Source organism: Scardinius erythrophthalmus (assembly GCF_964197995.2).
Source record: "Scardinius erythrophthalmus genome assembly, chromosome: 14".
Taxonomy (NCBI): Eukaryota; Metazoa; Chordata; class Actinopteri; order Cypriniformes; family Leuciscidae; genus Scardinius; species Scardinius erythrophthalmus.
This window is the reverse complement of record NC_138234.1, coordinates 24,454,739-24,476,617: the sequence shown is the minus strand read 5'-3', so window position 1 is coordinate 24,476,617 and position 21,879 is coordinate 24,454,739. Positions and strand designations below refer to the sequence as shown.

The 21,879-nt window shown below is 39.7% G+C and overlaps 1 protein-coding gene across 7 annotated transcripts in view; it reads right to left on the bottom strand.

Annotated features, from left to right (window-relative positions):
* The window catches only part of tle2a (TLE family member 2, transcriptional corepressor a), a 32,595-nt gene extending 11,466 nt beyond the window's left edge, over positions 1-21,129 (bottom strand). For 4 of the 7 annotated variants that reach the window (XM_081385347.1, XM_081385351.1, XM_081385348.1 and 1 more), the window contains exons 1-4: positions 20,634-21,053; positions 14,822-14,982; positions 5,124-5,187; positions 2,750-2,794 (exon numbers count right to left, since the gene is read on the bottom strand). In XM_081385347.1, coding sequence (XP_081241473.1) covers positions 2,750-2,794; positions 5,124-5,187; positions 14,822-14,982; positions 20,634-20,657 — 294 coding nt within the window. In that variant the 5' untranslated portion in view covers positions 20,658-21,053. Of the gene's footprint in view, positions 1-2,749; positions 2,795-5,123; positions 5,188-14,821; positions 14,983-20,633 lie in introns of those variants that run through there. The other 3 variants (XM_081385349.1, XM_081385352.1, XM_081385353.1) reach the window with 3 other exon arrangements.
* Between the last annotated feature and the right edge of the window lie 750 nt (positions 21,130-21,879).

Here is a 21,879-nt window from a genome sequence, read left to right as displayed (position 1 = left end):
TACCATATTTGAATGCACAAAGCATCAAGCGGCCCATGAATCTTTGGACATGAGTCTGAGGCGGAAACTACAGTAACAGACTGAAATGCCTAAGCAACAGCCAAAAATACAATCCGGTCCAACAAGATGTTGCAGGAGTGTAACCTGCTACCTCCGCTCACACAGCTAGTAAATATTTTAGCCCTCCACATCTGGTTCATGCTAATAGTTGCACGATGAGGAGAGAGGATCCCTGAAATATTCATGCCCAGCATCTGCTGCTCCGGTCCAGCCCAGAGGAGTGACACTGGTCTTGCCCCATTGAGCTGCTGAGTCTTTAGAGGTTTCTCATGCTCAGGCCACTTTAATCTTAAACCAACAACCCAAACAAGAGCTGAGGGCAACCCTCTCCACCACTGTTTATTTTGCCAACAGGTATAAATTAATACTGTAGTATCAACATTCACCCTCATGCTACAAAATACAACATTTCTCTTAAAGGGATAGTTCACACACAAATTTCTGACTTTCATGTTCAAAACCTGTATGACTTTTAAAACACTTAAGATGATAAGATAAGATAATAAGATGATATTTTGAAGAGTACAATGCAATGACAATGAATTGGGGACTGAAGCTTTCAAGCTTTAAAAGGACACAAAAACGGCATAGAAAATATCATGAAAGTGATTCATACGACTGTCTTCTGAAGTCAAACAATAGCTTTGTATGTCAGATGAACAGACCAAAATGTCATTATTCACAGAAAATCTTGACATCTAGATGTCCTTTGCACATTCATATGAGAAAGCCTTAAGATTCATAAACAAAACGGTGTTATTGATAAATAAAACTATTAAAAACATTTTTGTTATTTGAAATAAAGCTGAACTAAAATATAAATATTAGATGGAAAAACTGCCCTGGCAAGGAAATAAAATGTTTAGCCTGAAATTACTAAAATTACAAAACCTTAACAAAATTAATAAAAAATTTAAATAAATTAAAATGAAAACTAAAAATATAAAAATAAAAGCTAATTTAAAATATTAATAAATACTGTAATAGTACATGACATTTCTTTTTAAATAACAGTGGAACAAAAAATTCTTTCAGAACAGATATATTTTATAAATCTGTTTGATCAGCTCCCAAAATGATTAATTTTTACAAATCAGACTGATCAGTGAACTCACTAATTCACTCATCTGGTTGCATATGAATTCAATTCCAGTTTGTTCTTCACACAAATTTATCGTATGACCAACGGATATTATAGCTAAACAAAAACTAGTTTTTTTTAAAATCACTTGAAATTAAATAAACTTTAATTGAATTTTATAAATATTTAAACTTATTATTTTATTTCAGCTAGTTGGCAAGAAAACATTTCTCATTTCCATTTATTTTAGTAATGTACTAAAACTAAAACAGAAAAAAAAAGAAAAACGATACAATGATACAAAAATGACACGAAAATTTCACGTTCCTTTTTGAACTCACTGTAATTGCCTGTTAAAGAGCGACCAGTGCGCTCTTCAAAATGCCTCTTCGTATGTCAATATATTTTACGGTGAGTGAATGCTGACAGTATATAAATTTGAGTCCCCTTTCCCTTTAAGTGAATTACTGGCTGTCCACCCCCCCCAAAAGAAAGGAGGAACAGACCCCCCGCCCCCATCTCCTCTATATCTATCCATCACAGCCATCCCCAGGGAAACACAATGATTTCTTGTTAGGGAACGGCAACTACAAAATGACATCTTCAGAGGAGAGAGTGGGGGAGGCTGGGAAAAGGGGAGGGCGGGAAGGAGGGAGCGAAAGAGGAGAAATGGGGAGAAAGAAAGAAAAAAAAGAGGCTAGAAGAAAGGCACAGTTAAGGAAATTACAGAGTGATGGGAGATGCAGAAAGATGAGGGAGGGGGAGTTACATTAGAGAAGGGAATTCGTGTAGCATGTCAAAAAAGAAGTGCAATTGAAACAGAGGAAGAGAACAGACGCTCCGAGAGCACTGACCTAATTTAAACTGACCTGACATCTGCACGAGAAAGAGAGAGAGAGACTGAGCGAGGAAGGTCGGGAAATGCAGATGCAGTACGCAATTTATGAGGAAGGAGAGCGAGAAAGACATAGCTAGCTACTTTTAGATAATCGCTTGTATGTGTGTGTGTGTGTGTGGGGGGGGGGGGGGGGGGGGGTGCCGAAAAGGGGAGTGTGTGCCGTTATTTGTTGATCTAATTAGTGTGTTTGCAGATTAATTTTAAAACAAGTGCCACGAGCCAGACCTAAGAGGATTTCAACTATATAAAACGGTTGTGGAAAAAAGATCCCTGCATAATTGAATCTGAATTATGAACCCTACAAAAGATAAAAGGAATAATAAAACTCGTCAGCACAAATCACAATGTGACATTGAAAAGGCATTTTTACACCGGCAGCCCACGTTAAAACCGTCGAGTGTTTGCATGTATATGACTAGGGAAGGGTCACGATTGTCAGCTAGTCATCCAACAACTAACTAGCCGTTTAGTGAGGATTATGCTTTTTTTTCATATAAAGTTCTGAAATAGTGAGGATCCTTCATTTAGCTCATTTTTAGCTTATCCTGTAGAAAGCATGGTCATAATAAAGCCCTAATGAGAAAAAAAATGCTTTTGCAATTGCAATTCATGACCTTTCCATAAAAAAAACAACATTTAAAAGGCGTTTACATGACTTTTAGCTTAAGCATATTTGACAAATTTGCTTAAAAGGAAATTAGCAAACTTACCTGTTTGTGCATCTCTATGTTGAGGCCGTAGGACATTTCATAGTACTGAAAAAGAAGAGGATACCATTAAACTGACGCATTCTAGAAAGAGTATTTGAGGTAGCGGTTTATTAATTTCCTTATTTGCTTGGAAAAAGAAGCAAAAGTGGTTCATTGTCTACTGTCACCAATGGAGTGATGTTTGAGACACAGCTCACATAAAAGTCACTTTCAAAGCAAGCTTTCTGTTGGTCAAGGCAGCGAATTTGAGAGACCAACTTGACCAACTGCAAGTCTTACCACAAACGGCTTGTTAATACTGATCTAAGGCCAGTGTGTGCAGATGATTCACTGTGAAAAATAGTCTGGAGAAGTTGGTCCTCATCCAGTACCAAAGTCCATCTTGAATCAGAACAGCACTCATGTAAATCTCATTTCTCTGCCATTTTACCACTTATCTTATTATAACACCGTCTCTACACTGAACGCGCTGCGCCGCAACAGCTAGTCGACACTGGATGCGACAAAGCAACTGTTGCAAATCCATTTGTCCTTCCTATGAGAAGTATCGCAAGTGCTTGGAGACCGTCAAAAATAGAACAATGCATCAGATTACTGTCGGGGATTTGTTATGTAGCATCGCGTCACGCCGTATTCCAGTGTAGACGGCATCACTGATTATAATGGATTCTATAATCATTTGTTGTGTCGTGACCGGTGTGGACACGGTGTAAACCTGTATGAGGTTATTTTTAAGAGTCTTTTATACAGTTCTTGCCCTACATAGTGATTACGTCCTAAAGGTTCAAAAAGGTATAAATGTAGAACAACAAACTATAATTCAAGACTGTATTAATGGAAAATATTCACCTTCACAGAATCTCACAGTAAGTAATCTTTTTTTAATCTGAATGTGGGTGCAAATTAAGTGAATACTAGTGCTGTCAAATCGATTAATCGCAAATAAGTTTGCAAATATATGCTAGGCCCTGTTTACACCCATTATTAAGATGCATTTTGGTCGATCAGATCACAAGTGGACGACGCTAAATACTATTAAACGTTTTGAGTCTAAAACGTTTAGAGTTTATCCACTTTTGACCACTTCCAGAGGTAGTTGAAACCGGATTCGACCGGATTGCTTTCGTAGGTCCTGTGGTCGAATGAGTTCGAACAGCCACAAAAGACCGTCTTCTCTCCGCCTACTGGCCTAATGCATAAATATCAAGGGAAGCGCGCTAGCCAGACGGGATTTAAACTTTGTTGGCTGAAGACCCAGGTTTGGTTTGAAGATGAAAAATGCACCAGGCACAATGTTCTCTGACCATTCCTGATTTCTAACACACACTCATAGTGTTCGGCCTGGTCTTGAGGCTGTCAGAACAGAAACGAAAGCTGATTTAATCCGTATGTTTCTCTGTCGTCTCCGGGCGCGTTCATATGTAAATTCTTATTTCGTCCATTAGATTGAAAGATCTGAAAAAACACATACATTTACCCACCCCATAGACCCTCCCCTCGAAGAAATCAGGACAGAAGTGGATGAAAGTGGACAAAAGAGATGGATTAAAAGACCAGGTGTAAACGGGAATGTGTCTCCCTCGTCTGCCTTTGATCCGATCGACCAAAACGCATCTTAATACCCGATGTAAACAGGGCCTCAAATACGATTAATCAATATGACAGAACTAGTGAATACCGACACATTTTGACCTCAGAATACTTATATATATATAGCATTTAACCCACAGACTACTTTTGTTTGTGGTTTTATCGTTCAACTGATTCATCAAAAACTCTTTTCCATTGGACTTGTCTGTTCTGATGGAAAAAAAGGAATAAGATGGTGAGAAAACAATTTTAACTTTTTACTAAACAATTCCTTTTAGCTAGCTGGATAAATACTGGTATGGCAGAGTCAAACAAGTGTAATTTTATTAGATAGAGAGAATCAACTAAAAAGGAAAGAAGAGGCGGATAGAGAAGGGTAAAAACAACAGAGACGGAGGGATAGAAAGACCCTGGCAATAAAAGAAGCCGGCCTGACAGCTGCCTGTTGTATTCACCAGCTCTGCCAAGAGCCCACGGTGTTGCTAGGCGACTCCCACACTAAAAAAATTATGAGCCAAGAAAAAAAAAAAAAAGGGAGAGAAAGAAAACGGACAGAGAAAAGGGGTTAACCCGTCTGCCAAGAGCAAATGGCATGCCAGGCGCACATAGCTGCCATATCTGTGGGCACTGAGGCACATGGCAGCGGCTCTGAGAACTCGTTTTCTGTGATAGATGAGCCGCGTTTGAAGGACTTCTGATTGAGAGCTGAAGGAAGATGGTGTCTGGTGTTTGGATGTGCGATGCCCGATACAAAACTAAGTTGGTGTGTGTGTGTTTTTCTTACCATGACATAATGTCTCTGTATTTCTGTCTTCTCTGTGGCCAGCTTTTCACACTCCAACTTCAGACTGCAGAAGAGAGAGAGAGAGAGAGAGAGATGTTTTGTTGGACTGGTGGAAAGAGAGATTCTGTTGGACTGTTTTGGTGCTCGGACATTTTGATTTACTTATAGTGTTTATAAATTGTCCAATAAATGTATCAATTTCTCTTTTGAATCACTCCCCTCCACTTATAACAAATGCAGTGTATGCTGCCTTTGACAAACTGCGAAAACATGACGCAAGGACAGACATAAATATATAAAGATATACAGAAAAACACACAAGACCCAGAGACAAATGGATAAATAGGCAGAGAGATGACAAAGACAATTACAGACCAAAAAAAAAAGACAGATTCAGATTCAAAGACAAACTGATGGATATGCAAAAAAACAGACACAAATAAATAGAAAGACACAAGCTAGCTATAAAGACAGACAGAAACAGAGACATACAGATATATGACATACTTTTAAATAGAAATAAAAAAGAAAAAAAGGCAGACAGAAAGAGACCTATAGAAAGACAGACAGGAGTAGACTGACAGACAGACCTACAAAAAGAGACACAAACCAACAATAAGTATACAGAAAGACATTTACAAGACAGACAAACATACAGAAAGACAGAAATAAACAGACACACAGAAAGCGAATACAGAAGACCGATAGACAGACAGACCCAGACTAAATCCACTAAGATCAAACAGCACACACTTTCTCATCTCCTGGCTGTATTTCAGCTCTTCACACACACTGACTTGTTTGCAGGCGTCAGATTTATGCGAGCGCGCGGGAGGGCCTGGGAAAATTAGAATATGATTAATACCGCAACATTACTGTGCCGCAACAGGTAATAACGGCACATCCGCTCTCCTTCACTGGCTGCGCACAACCGTCGATAATTGACTCATTTATCACCGCGAGTGAGGAAGAGCGCAGAGGATGATGGGCGTGGGGTGTGCGGGAAGTGAGAGAGTGATAGAGGGAGCTGTGGAGGATTAAATTCATTCCCCTGCTAGAATTTATTACACTGGAATTGCCTCACTGCAAAAGTCACCCCCGTCACAGGATTTCTGAGAACTGACAAATCTATCGGTGCGCGTTTCGCTGAGACCGTCTCTGCTTATTTATTTATTTCCCATCTCGCCTGAATGAGTTGGCCTCAATTATGCGATGCGGTGAAGACATCGCTCCCTTGTGCAAAATCGCAGGGGAAGTTGGAGAAAACAGCATGACGGCTCCAAATATTGTCTGGTTCATTGGATAAAGATGCTAGATCTGTTTTCAGGCTTATATTTACATAGTTACGAGTTTAAATGCGATCATTAAAAATTCTGCAACATCTCCCACGTGGAAAAAGGGCAGCTGAGAGTTCAGCGCGCCGTGAGGCTGGAGTGGATAGAGGTAAATCAAGGCTAATGTGGAATTAAACTTTAAAGGGTAAAATCCGTTAAATGCAGGCACGACACCTCAACACGCAATAAACAACAGCAACTGGAAGGTTCTGCCAGTCTGATCATTATTGTCCCATCCCTTAAAATGTATCAAGTAACAGCTTGACAGTTGTCATCAATGAAAGATCTTAATGTCAAAGAATCAAAAAGCTTGTTTAAAGATCCCATCTTCAATTATTAGTGGTCTTCTTTTTATAACCCAAGTCTCTTTTAACATGAATCATGGTGTTTGAATGGTTAAATGTGTTGTTAGGAAAAACTGAAAGCACTAAAAAGTAGGGGTGGGAATTACAGGGGTACCTCACGATACGATACATGGCTCACGATACCGATAATATCACGATACAGCAATTCTGCGATAATCAATATATTGCTAGACAATCCTGTAATGATACATCATATCTGTCTAACTATGAAAACAAAATAACGGTTAAGTGCGTGTTTTCCAGCCTTTGGACTTAAACGTGGCTGGGGCAACTATTATTTTACTCACACAGCTGTTCGCCATCCTGTTAAAAACCTCTTTTTCTTAGGCTAGTTAATTTGTTCACGTTTCCCTCATTCATGTGTTGAGCGCCACCTCAAAGAGGCATGAAGTAGTGATGCTGGGAGCAGGGAAATCTATTTAGAGAGCCTTATTTTATCAATTAAAATATTGATATTTGGCGCCAGTGATTCTCGTATCGCACGAAGATGGACAATGATATATCGCCCAATCGATATTTTGTCCTACCCCTACTAAAAAGTAAAATAACTCAATTTAAATGCAACAAGTTAATTTAGACATCAATTGTACAGTACAAAAAAAAATGGATATTTATTTTGAGATTTGTTATTAAATTTGTGCTTGAGATTCACTTTAAATGAGCATTAGGTCATGCAATGGTAAAAATAATGCATAAAGTTATCATAAATCTTACATTAATTCCCCTATGCTGTTGCTGAGAATATTAGACTGTCCAATAAATGCAAGGAAAACACCAACTGCCCAAACATTGCTAAAGACTCCAACCCTTAATTACATAAAATCAAAACCATGCAACGAGAAAGGTTGATAAAGAAAAAAGAAAGGTCTCTTTCTTTCCCTGACAACAGATAAGGTGATTGTCGGAACGGGCAACAAAACTGCAGGCTGCCTGCATCACAACAGTCGAGCCAGCAAAGCACCATTAGGTTACTTCAATACACTCAACAAGCTAACTGCACTTTTAATCATGTTGCACACCACAACAGAGTGAATTTATAATGATGACTTAAGTAAAGCATCTGAATGCGAAATTTGAGTGAAAAAGCAAATATTCAGTCTGACGGTGAGGAGTATCAGTCCAATTAGAGAAAGTGAGGACACTTCCTCACAGATCTCATCCTCATTTGCCATGCCTGTGCCTCATTAGTAAAAGCCCTTGTGTCTTCTGTATTCTCATAGTGCTTTTTCATCTCTCTGCTTAGAGTGCACGCACACATAGTGATTAGTTAGTTAGTGAAATAGCCCAGTTCAGAGCTAAATTAAACCCCATTACTGCCTGAGAGAGGATTGATGAAGGTTTTGACTTTGGCAAATTTGCATTTGCGGCACACACTCTTTGAGGCCTGAAATGTGCTTTATGATAGAGCATGAAGAATAATACATTTTATGCTTTGTCGTCTTCAGAAATCGCAGATTCGTAAAGCAACCCCTTACGAAACAAAAATATATTGCAATATACTAGAATTTATATTGCAATACATTAGAAAATATATTTCAATGTATCAGAAACTTCCTCATATATTTGAAAATATATAGCAATGTATGGATGGACAACCTATTGCTATATATTGATTCATATATTAAAATACATTGATATACAAACAAAACTATATTACATTTATTGCATGTACGTTTATTGAAACAAAGTATTTTTTATGAGTTAAGCAAGCTCATGCATATGTTTACAGAGAGATTGATTAACAATAGTCCAAATCAAATTTTTGCATGACATTCATTATATTTTACATTATATAGCCATATGGATGGGCCATATATGGCTATGTATTGATTCATATATTGTAAAATGTAGATGAGAGTATTATAAATTAAATTATCATTAACAGCAGCAATTACAACATTTTTTTTTTGTTTTTTAGTCCACTTTGAATTCCCCCACATGACATTTCATCCTCAACATGACCAAAGTCCAACTTTCCAAGCGCACTCGGCTACGTTTACACGGAAACGTTCTGAAGAGAAAACGCAAAAGTGATCACTTTTTATTCTGCGTTTAGACGAGCGTTATCGGGGGGAAATCTGCGTGCATGTGGTGACGCAAAAGTGTGTGAAATTCAATGTAGTATGCACTCCAGGCGGCTAGGTGGCAATGTGAAGCACTGATCGGTGCCTTCACTGTCTAGCAAACTTTTGCGTTTTTACCATTTAGACGGAAACGCGACGGAGGAGCGTTTTTAAGATTTCCACTCTGGAGGGTGGTTTCACTTTTTTGCGTTTTTAAGCCCCGAAAACGCCGTCGCCGTCTAAACGAAAGGCACATCTGATAAAATATTTTTACGTTTTCACCCGCGAGCGTTCTCGTGTAAACAGGGCCTCAATCACAGTTTTTGTTAAGAGAAGAAATGCTTTGGAGAAATGCTCTGTGCTGCTGCCTGCTGTTTCATCAGATCTGCTCTCATCTGACTCTCTCCCCTGCTGTGCTCACACTGGCAGCGGCGCCAGCGCGATCTGAATGCGCCACTCCTATTGGCTCTTAGCACCATAACATAACACTGCACTAAAGGATTGTTGTCCTGTTTTTTCCACTGAGGGATTGTTCTGTTTTTGTTGCACTAAAAACTGTTTTATTTTTTTACAGTGAAGAACAGTTGTCCTTCATCTGCTGCTTTTGAAATAAACCTCATTCAGTTAATGTGAACTATATCGATGTCTTATTCAATCTATTATATTTTAAAATATATGACAGACATTGTACATTAGATTTCATATTTACCATGTATACAATATATAATATGACAATTATATAATATATTATGTAATATAAATCAATATATTTTTCAACATATTTAATATATGTTCCTTCCCATATAAATCTGATTATATTATCTTGTACCTTGAGGTATATTATCGCATATAATTTTACATATATATTTACATATATATATACAATGCCTCTTCCAATATATAATTTCATATAATGTGGGATATATTTCAATATACATAACAATATATTAAATAGTATAATAATATGTATTTATTCAATATATGAAAACGGCAATAATTGCAGTATTGTCCCATATATTGCAATATATAACTTACATATATAATATATTATTATATAATATATCATATGATATATTACTATGTCAATTTCACAATATATGGAGACACATGAAATATATTGTCACGTAATATATTGAGAAATATATTTTTGTTGCGTAAGGGACGTTGCATTCTCTGCATTTACCACAGGGGGTGCTAATGGTTATTTTTTTTCTTCAAGTCAACAACTGTCATGGTGGAGCACCAGTTTGAAGAGAACACTGCTGAACAAGTTGATTAATTTTTATCATGTAACAGTTATAATGGAATATATATAGCGAGGTTTAATGCATACTTATGTATAGTATGCTAATAGCCTTACACTAAGGTGGCAAAATGTAAATGGTATAAAACAAAGCTGTGCCCAAGTTACACCACATGGTGAAAACCCCAAAAAATCTCCATCGATACAAGTATATGGCAAACATTCCTGATGAAATACTCTGTCAGACACACACCAACATTAAAGCGCAATTGCAAACCAAACCACCCACCACAAACACATGCACTTAAATACACACGCGCTCGATGGGGGAATGCCGGGCCACACACATACAGATGTATTCAGCAAAGCAGGCCTAAACCACAAACCCCAGACTTCATCATAAAGATGCCTAGAATCCACTAAAAAGTCCACTCTGTCTAGGCACAAAGAAGATATCATGGGTATCAGCGCAAAGCTGTTTCTGTGCGGGTGGCTGTCTGTGGGTTGGTTGTCTTCATGTCTGAGCCATAGCAAACCCAGAGGACACATTAGCAAGGTAGGTGAGCTGCTGTGTTCGTAAAAGGGCTGGGCAAAGCAAAAACTACTGTAATGAGAACCTCCGGTCTAAAGCCCTCCTGTCTGCTGATTAGAGGCCTTCTACACAAAAAACACCCAAACCTAAGCACACAATCACGAACATGCAGAGACATAGTCAAGTCAAGTCATCTTCATTTATATAGCACTTTTAACTATATGGACTGTTTCAAATCAGCTTTACAGTGATAATAGGAAATTAAATTAATAGGAAATTAAAGTAACATAGATTGTACTGGCTTTACAGTCAGCAGCTCTAGAGTAAAAGTTATTGTCCAGCTTAAGTTAGTTTTGATCCACTCACTTCCGTTGCAAAGATCATTAGTTATTAACTATGGGGCCGCTAACACGACACCGTTCCAACAGAAAACCCTTTCAGAATTAGCAGAATTATTTATCGCTTCTGAGTAGCCATGTGAAGCGGAACTATTTTGACAACGTTTTATCTGTACAGAGGTAAAGGGAAGGAGAAGGGGGCCTCCACAGGGGAGAGACTAGTTGACACTTCAGGACTGCGTTGTCGTCGTGTCCAGGCGCAGGTCCTTCATCAGACCTGGATAAGACGGACTGCGGTAAACCTCGGGATAAACAGAGAGACTAATATTAGCGCAGACGCCATTCTTCTTACGATGTGACGAAGACATCAGGATTTATGGAAAGTGTTCCCGGTTCCGGCTGACCTAATCTATGCAGCCTAACATTGAATTATAGAAGTTTATAATGTTTTATGTGAATGCTAGGTCAAAGAGCTGTGTTTTTAGTCTAGATTTGAACTGACAGTGTGTGTTTGCTTCCCGGACAATGTTAGGAAGACTGTTCCAGAGTTTTGGTGCTAAATAGGAAAAGGATCTACGCAACTGTTATAAATGAGGCCCCAGAAATGTTATTAATAAAGCAATCCTTATTAACAGAAGTGATAGGTCTAACATATTTTTAACACGGAGTCGGCTTTGAAGCCTTGGCTAAATGAAGTTTACACGAGACTAGATAATGATCTGAGATGTCATCGCTCTGCTGCAGAATTTCAACGGCATCAACATTGATTCCATGTGATAATATTAGATCTAGAGTATGATTACGACAACGAGTAGGTCCTGACACGAGTTGTCTAACTCCGATAGAGTTCAGAATGTCTTTAAATGCCAATCCCAATGCATCTTTTTTTCGTTATCTACATGTGTATTGAAATCACCAACAATTAGGACTTTATTTGCAGCCAGTACTAAATCTGATAGAAAATTAGCAATTTCAAAGTCTGGTGCTAGATAGTGTTACATTAAGCACCAACACTTCAAAATAATTATATTTGAAACAAGACTTCAGTAATTCTTAAGATATTACTATAAATTACAGCAACACCTCCCCTTTTGCCTTTCAGATGAGGCTCATGTTTATAACAATAATCTTGGGGGGGTGGACTCATTTAAAGTAAGGTAATCGTCTGGTTTTAGACAGGTTTCTGTCAAACACAGCACATCTAGGTTATAATCTGTGATCATATCATTAACATGAAGTGCTTTTGAAGTAAGGGATCAAATATTCAGCAACCCAAGATTTTTCATTTGTTCATTTGTATTCATCTGTTTTTATTACATACGCAAAACATGTGCAGTGCAAACAACACAGCATGGTAACACCGTATGGAGAAGCTCTCTTTGTTATGCAGTTCCTGCCCAGTTCACATTTCCTGCCGGACCTTGCGCTGTAACCTGACCTCGGCCTAAGTGTGTTTCTCACATAGACCAGCGCCCAGCCACCCACACACAAACACACCTCTCCCCAACTCATCTTGCCAAATCCCTTTAGCTCTGACTCTTTCCTGTCCTTTAATCCAACACCAATCAGCCTCCAGACACAAATTACGAGAACTAAAATTAAAATCTAAGCCACGCCACGTATAGCCAAGAGCTGTCTGTGCCTGTCTGGCGCGTCCCGTGTGTGCCTGCCACGTTCTACCTGGAGCGGGACCAGCTCAGTGGCAGGAGGATGCTTATGGGAAATGCCACATCTGAAACACCATGGGAAGGCCACTGCTAATCTTGTTGCCTGACCTAAAGGAGGTCTGTGATTTTAGACTTCACATTGTAATGCTTCATGAAGTGCCATTCAGGGGCTAATTACAGTGCTAGTAAGAAAATTAGATCAAACTGTAAAATCACCCATTGACTTGAAGTCATAGAATGTTTGACATTCAAATTATAATGCTGCCTTCGTCGTGTTGGAATGATTGTATTTATGAGCTAAGCATACATTTACAATATTGGCTGTAAATACCAGTGGGGAAACTCTGGATTGTCTTACAGCCCAGACTTTGAGTTGGGGGCATGTCAATTAATAGGAGAAGCTTAGTGGTATTGATCATAATTGTGAATCTTGACTCTACGGTGTAGTATTCACCCATTTTGTGTACCAAAACAGTGACAAAGCTTGTCAGAAAATTCTACTCTTTTAGCCGGGTTATGAGATGCCAGCCTTGTACATCCAATTTCCCATCTGTGGCAGCATTTGAATGAAACAAAAGCATTAATTGCACACCTAACCCTAACCATGCACATATTTTGCTCTTTATTTTGTCCACTGGCTAGAAAACCTAGCTTGTTGCACTAGCTGGAGAAAATGAAATAAAAAGGAAAAGGAAATTAACCACATTGTCCATTTCATTTGTATCCAAATCACATTGAAAATTAAAACTGTAATATCGAATTACAAACTCCTACACCATAACTTTCATAAATCATGCAACTCTAGTATTTGCATACAGTACTGATTGTCATGAAACACAAATGTAGTTCATTACTCCTTGAGCAAAGTATTCAACTTATGTTGAAATGCTCTAATTATAATAAACAACCAACAAATGAAACCAAGAAATGTCTCCCGCTCTAATTTGATAACAAGTGTGCAGGTGTTTGGCCCTCTACATCAGGCTTGAGCCAGATTCATTAGATATTCGAGCACCAGCTAACTGCGAAAATCAAGAACAGATGAACAACTCTTAAAATCTGATTGGGAGACAAATACAGAGCCACATGAGAGTAGTATTATCCATTAATTTAGAAAGGTGCACAAAATATCTGCTTAGCTGTTGGCTTCTGGGAAAGATTTTGAGCAAATACAGCCATAAATATCCAGGCTGATATATGTGTAAACCCAGCAGCCATCAGAAGGGCTGAACTCTGTTTATACAGAGGATTTTTGAGCTTATTTGACTGAACACTGAAGGCAGGAACAGAAGAGACTAACAATAGGAATGTGGGGACTGGGTGGATTTGCCGAGTCTGGCATGAGGAATCAAAGCTGTAGCCGTGTGAAGGCTTGCCAGTAATAAGGAAGGGTGTGCGGGTGTGCAGAGGGGGCATGGACTACCGTACCGGAGAGGATGCCAGCACCTACTAGAAATCACACACAGGTCATGCCTGGTCTGGCCACATTCCTGAGCCTCAGAGTACACATAAAACAAACCCACAGAACCAAAGGAGTATGTATGTGTTATGAGAAAGCAGTGGGCCTTCCCCTTTTAGAAGCTACATCAAGGGATTTCTTTTGAATACTAACAAAAATCTAAGCCCTACTTGTTAGAAATTCCCACTAAAACTACACTCTGGTGGTAGCTAATTTACATGTTGCCTGGCTGGTCCAAGCGAGTGATTAGCTGGTGTCGAAAAGGGATGTCCAATCTTGCTCATGGAGGGCCACCTTTTTGCAGAGTTAAGCTCTAACCTCCCTAGAATTTTCTATTAATAGCGAAGATCTTGATTAGCTAGTTCAGTTGCATTTAACAATGGATGAAACTACTCTGCAAGAAAGCATCCCTCCAGGAGTAAGATTGGACACCCCTGGTATAGATGGATTTTTAGATGGACGGCAAGAAGTCAATCATCTTTGTCAAGCAGCCACAATGTTCCAAAAAGCAACCTGACCGCCCTAACCACTGACATTTTAACCTTTCTTCAGCCTTTTTCCTACAATTACATTGCATCAGGAATTCTGCAAAGACATTCTCCCATGGGTTAACTAAATTACCTGCTTGGGAAAAATGTTTTTCGATTATACTGACATAGAACATCTTAGCGAGTGTTATTAGCAAGGGGGGTTGTACCTGTGATACTGTGTCTGCAGGAACTGGAACTCCTCCTTTATGCGGTCCAGAGTCTCAGGGTAAGTGAGTTTCAGAGGTTGGGTCGACCCCGATGCTGCAGCGACTGCGGCTGCTGCTGCTGCAGCTGAAGCCGAGGACCCGGGGGGTGGTTGCAAAGGTGCCTATGGGGGGATGAAAAGCATTTTTAAAAGAAATTACACTTAAAAGCTAATTTCAGGCAACTGCAAAAAGCTCTGTCGTAACACATGAGTCAATAATTGTTTCAACACTTATAATGAAACCAGGCTTAAAATAGTCATATTTTGCATTCTTTAAAAAAATCTGACGATTCAGAGAACTGAACAGAATCATTCAGTGCGAAAATATGATTTGAGGAGCTCATTGCATGGAGGTCTGTGAGCAAGATAGAGAGAGCTGTGCACAAGGCAGAAATGAAGGACATTGATGAAAGACAAGCTCCACAGAATGAGAGATAAAGCAATGAAAGAATGAGAGTGGATGGGGGTTGGGGAAGTTCCATGACATAGGCTCCATTGTAAAAGGATAAAGCATTACAGACAGATGCGTGTCTATATCAGAGTGGTTGTGTGCTGGGATATGGGACTGGGGTGGGGACCATGCTCACTGCTAGAATTAAGACATTTATTTAAAATTAAGCATGGATTAGAAGAGGGAGCAAGAAAGACTACCCCATCAGAAAGGGTCCCCACCAAGCTAACTGAATTCCGCTGGCACCAGCAATTAGGAGCTTGGCCTCAGGGTAATGCAGACAGACAGGCAGACAAAAGCCTACGTGCGGTACAGTAAGGCCTGTCTATCCATCTATCTGTCTCCAAGCACCTCTGCTGACGAAGGTCCCCGTGCTTGTGACTGCGCATCACAGGGGTTCTTGCACTTCTCACGGGAATCTCTTCTTCTAATGAGCTAAAAGGAAAAACTGCCAAAAGGGACATGATTGACCAAATGTGAAAGTGCATAAAGCCCCATTACTTCAATTAACATGGAGCATGGTTTTGACGGTAGTCGCATTTACTGCCAAACACTTGAGCGGCTAACCGTTGGCAAAGTATCATAGGATGTTATGAGCATGTGTGACCTGTATTAACACAGAAAAGGCTTTGACCTAGCCAAGAATTACAGAGAAAATGAAAACATAGTACATGGACAGTTTAAGCTTAAAGCTTGTTTTGGAGGGATGGGGACAGATGTAGCTGCAAATGTCAAGGGGGGTGGAGGGTGTCTGTGGGTAAAAGGGGTCACCCTGTGTCGGGGCAGCAGGCTTGGAGTACTAGGGGGGATGTTTGAGGAGGGGTTGGACCGAACTACACAGGGAGAATAGAGCTACTCGGCCTTCGGCTTATAGGAGACACGGCGCATTGTTAGAGTCTCTAACGAGCTCCTCTCTCCAGCCCTGCATTTCAATCTGCTGTCCAGATCCCCAGGCTCTCACAGCTCCAGCCTAGCAGGGAGCACACACACACACTACAATTACTTCTCACAGGCCAAAGAAAAGAGTCTGGAGAACAAGAGGAAGGCCATTTGACAGGGGGAGGCGGGAAGAAGGGGGAATGACACTTGGCTCTATTCCCTTCTTCCCCTTTATCTCCTCTCTCTCTCTACCCCACCCAGCCTCTCACTCTGATATTCACCTCTTTTTATTGAATTTTGCGTACAGGTGCAAAGAGACTTCCGGAAGAAAGAAAAAAAAAAACGACAAAGAAAGCAGGTCTTTACTGAAAGGCTGAGACCAAAGAGCCAGCTTCTTGGAAACTGAATGTTCATTAATTTGACATTCAGGTTTCCGAAACCAGATTGTCACTACCTCTCAGAGGCCATTATTGTGGTTCTTTCTATGTGTCCAATGCTCTTATAACCTGCTTCTCGGGCTAAATCGCCTTACAAATCCTCTGTGCAACTTTCCTTGGTGGTTGTCACAATAAATGGCTCACTTGACCTTGACAGTTTCACAACAAGGTTTTAACCTGGCATGGTTTTGGCAGGACATAATCAGCATTGTGGGCCACTCTAGTCTTAGCGAAAGTCATGGTCACAGTTATCTGTATTATGGCATAACTCTGAACACCCAAGTTGATTGAACTGATTAAATATCTTATGCCATGGCATGCTGACGGGTCACAGAAGAAAAAGTTACCTTGAGGCAGTAATGACTTCAAGGCTAAATTAAATTCTCAATTTTTGGATTTTAAATAGTGAAGAATCTCTTCGTTCTCACATGACCCTTAGTAAGGAATAGCTCAGGATCAAGTTGGGAGTCTGCTGGAAATTATATATATATAATCCTATAAATATATATATAGGCATGTCCAAGTCCATTTCTTTACCAGACTCAGTGGTAAACACTCACACTCAACAATGAGTCTTGGAAATTGTGAGTGTGCATGCAATGTTTTCATTTCTTTTCCTCTAATTACATTCTGTGGTGATGTGTTGCATCAACCAATAATGATCTCCCAAATCCCCCTACCCACCCACTTACTAAGACAAAATGTAGAAGACTAAAGAGACTGCTAAACACTACAAACAATCATACACAGAGAGAGAGAACTGCTGCTTCTGTGTCCACTGAGCTGTCCAAACCACAGCTTCTTTCTTTCTGTCAGAGGTCTGGCTGAGGGACCTACAAGACTCCCACATGGCCTACATCTGAGAATTGCTACACAGCCTGTGAAATGCTGTGGCCGGGCCATGATGACCGACATGGCAAAACCTGTCAACACGGTTGCCTAACCTTTGATAAAGCCGTTTCTCTTTTCACACACAAATCACTTGGAAAGAACAGACCACATGCTTGACGTTTCCATTCCCAGAGAATAGCTACAAAGCCCAATAAGGGATTCTCCAAAGCTTCTAACTCTTTTAGACCAGAGTATAAATTATAACTGTGCTTTAAATACAGTTGTATATTCTCTTTAGGTGTCTTTTCATGGTAACCTCCCCAAGTGAAGCCTCTGAGAACCAGCAACCCCACTAATTATATCATGTTTTTCCCTAAAAAAAAAAAAAAAATCCACCCTAGGAAATGGGGTGGAGATAGGCTAAATATAATTGGAATGGACTTTCTGTATCTCTGAACCATTTGAAGAAGAACCTCTTTTTAGGTGTACACACAAATCCAAGGAACCAGGCGTTGCTTTCTGCAGCAACGTTTGAAGTTCAGGCATTGTATATGAAATCTTTCGACTACAGTGTCAACAACCGGCAGGCATTTGCATTTTAAAAAACCTCCCCGGGAATCCGACCTAGGCGCGGCCTTGTTTCATTGATTCCGTACTCTACGGCAGCATAGAGCTTTAAGGAATGCCCCAGTAATCCCTTACTTAGACGGGGGGAGGGGACATGGGGTGTAGTATGGTGCCAAGCACCTGTTTCATTAACATCACATCTTTTCTCTACCCTCTCCGCAAGCTCGTTATTCAAATTTCCCCGCTGTCAGGATACATTAGCAGTGCCGCAACGTTGGCTTGTCAGCTGTGGTAATTGCTGTAGGTGCTTCTTTATGAGGTAACCCGCAGCCTGTTTGTTCTTTTGCTTTCAAGGAATTCCACACTTTCTTCCAATGACTTTTGCAAACCTTGCCCAAAATGCTTCACTTAATGGATGAGGTTGCCAAGGCCGGAATGGGCCATGCCCTGATTCCCTTGGATTCCTCTGGAAACAGAAGGCTGGAGGAAATGGGATCACCGTCAGGGAGGAATACTGTGAAATACCTCACATAGGAAGGATAGTGGTGCACCTCTGTTGGAGACATCTTGGTCAGAGCAGATCCCTCCAGAAAACAGAATCAAAACCAATCAGCAGGTGTCAGTAGGCAATCTGTAGGAATTGCCCACTGTTTCAAACTGGGAAATAAGATTTCCCACTTGGTAGTTAAATTATATGCAATGTAATTATAAAAATAAGTCAATAATGCTGAAATTTGCAGTCTCATCTGTAAACAACCCAGTCTGTAGTTTACTCAAAGAGCAATATAAATACAGGTGCAAATAATTTCCTCTCCTTTACACAAATACAAAAGCCTTGTTTAATCCCTTAAAATATATGACTCTCCCTATTAGCCTAAAGTTAAACTGTGTACAACTCTCTCATTCAATGTTAAATGCACTTTTAAAAACGGATGGACTGACTAATTAGCATGAAATTAGTCTTGGTTAAGAGTGGAATTGAGAGATTTTTTTACTGAAACCATCCCTTCATCAAACAAAATGTTTTGTGTTAAAATGCTTGTTTTAAACAAGATGGTAATTTTGTATGTATTAACCTTTTTCACACGTTGAGGAATGTGTGGGTTGGTTCTGTCTGTTTCAACCGCTTTATTTATTGCACATGGTCTTTCATCAAGATATTTCTACTCATAATTGACTAAATTAAATGCCTGTGCCATAGTAACACTCTGTTAAGATTTCATTCTTTATGTTGATACTTAGCCTACAGGTTTTGGCTAGAAACTTTTAAAAAATGATTTGGACTGAAGAACATGTCTTCCTTATTGAACGACAAAACAGCTGCATCACATCCCAACCACCTTTTCATGTTTTAGGCTGTTCAAGGTGAGCGGAGAGAGGCCATATTCAGAAGTGGCTGGGTGCCCTGGAAAAACAGGTTGGACCAATCTTTCATTCTAAGGAGAAATAAGAAAAGAACCGAGCAACCTGGTCACTGCAGAGCAACAACCAAAAGGGTTGGAAAACCTAAATACTTCACCCATGTACCATGCATGTCCTTCAGATCACGAAATTGCACACCCCAGTGGAATCTAATTTCCATCCCTTAGGAAATGAATGTCAAAGCACTCTTAGGGAAGGTTGGGGGTGCTGGGGGAGGGGTGTATGGTGACTGTAGAGAAATCTCATGAAGGATTTTAACACATAGTTTGATTCAATCAGTCCAGTACATTCAATAATAACTGCCTTTTATTAAATAGAGGTCGACCAGTATGAGCTTTTCAACAGTCAATACTGCCAATATGACAACTAGAGAGCATGGTGACCAAGAAGATAACACCCGATATACTTCATAAGGCTCTTTAGGTTTGAGCAAATTCAATGTACACTGAAACCAAACAAACTTTTCTGACACAAGGGAGATCTACAGCATCTATTAATCGGCCAAGCAGTGCAATCGGCCAATTAACATCATAATGGCCAGACACAGGCTGATTTATCGGTCTGGCCGATATATCAAGTTTCAAACTAGCTTTATGGGATGATACTTATGGTAAACAAAACAACAACCAAAAACAATGCAAAATGAGCATACATGAGACCATAAAGCAACAAATACAAGTCTAAAAGACCTTTATCAAAGAGTGGTCAACATTGGAGATTCATGCAGAACTGAAATTTGAATATTCATGAAACTTACATGTATGAAAGGTGAAAAGCAATGTACTGTGGCACTTGAAATTACAGTAGCTGAAAGTTACAGTAGCTGAAACATCAGAAATACAGAGATCTGCCTATAAGCTATTAGGGGGTAGGCTATAACAATAACATAACGGGAAGGTAGTATCATTTAAGCACATTGATTAATTTATCGAATTGGCTGCCTTGAATATCTCGGATAAAAAACAGACTATTTAAAGCACATTTCAGTGTGGTTTGATTTGATCTAATCATGCCTTGATGAGCTGCACTATTCGGCCAACTCCAGTTTCACAATCCATGTGAACGTGTACCTTAAGTGATGAGACAAAGGGTACAAACACACTTTGTTTTAGCCTGTATGTGAAATGCACTAAAGCGCATTGCGCACCAAGCAGACGGTCATTTTACAGAGTAGTAAGGCAACTTACCGGGGGTCGATTCTGGGGAAACATGGCGAATAACGGGGTCGTTGCCGTTTGAGGTTCTTCTGTTTCGGTGTTGTGTTAAACGTTGTTTCAGAAGAGTTTGCACCTTTTTGTGGGTCTCAGAAGAACATTTGGCCCTGTTTCGGCGGCGCCAGGCTCGGTCCGCGCATTCCTCGCTCAAGACTCCCTTTGTTCTGCTTTATCGCGCGATATAAGATGCGCCCAGTCCGGTATCGAGTCCCTCAATACGACGCACCTCGAAATATCAGAATGCTCGGCCTTCAGAGCTCCCCCACCCTTGATGTGTTTTACTGATGAAAATAATAAAGAAACCAAGTGGATGGCGAGCTATCGTGCTCCCAAGACGCGACACTCTACGCAGCCGCAGCTTCTTTTGTCTCTCTCTCTCTCTCTCTCTCTCTCTCTCTCTCTCTCTCTCTCTCTCTCTCTCTCTCTCTCTCTCTCTCTCTCTCTCTCATCCGCTCCTTCCTTTCGACCCTCAGCTGTTTCATGCGAGTTGTTTTCTTCAAGAGAAACGCAAGCCCCCCCTGTGCAAAAAATGAGAAGGGGTTTGGCTTGTGGTAACCAGAAGCAAAGAGTTAAATTCTCAAGTTACACTCATTTTAGGCTGCGGTGGGAGTAGGAACCCTTAAAACGGAAGGATTGATCTGTTCAGTGCTGTATTTGTTGTTAATGACAAATAAGGATGTCTGAGGTGATTAAAAAGAGAAATTAGTTTGTGACTTGTTATTAAAAATGTGATCTGCAGTCAGTGTTTATGCTGGTTTCATACATTTTTGAAAATAATTTATATATTTTTCTACAAACATTCTGATTTAATGACTCCAAAAATGTAAACAATTATATTCATGATTTGGTATCACAACATTTTTTTTCTTTTGTCAAATCAACTTTAATTTATAATCATTTATAATGGTTATTTATATGGTTCAGATAACATAATATTGTAAGTTTCTGTTGATTAAACCAATCTCCTTCATTGTATTAACTCAATTTTTTTAATTTCAGTGAACTTAAATTTTGAAGGCAACCAGGTTACAGGTTACAATATTTGTTTACAATGCAGTAGCCTAGTATAACCATCAAGAAGTAGTGAGTGCACACAACCTAAGAACAGTTTTGAAGGAAACATATTTTTGATTTATGAATATGAGGACATTCTTGGGGTTACTCCATTTGAAATGAACAAACAGCGCATTTTTATATGAAAGTCTGTGATTTGTTTTTA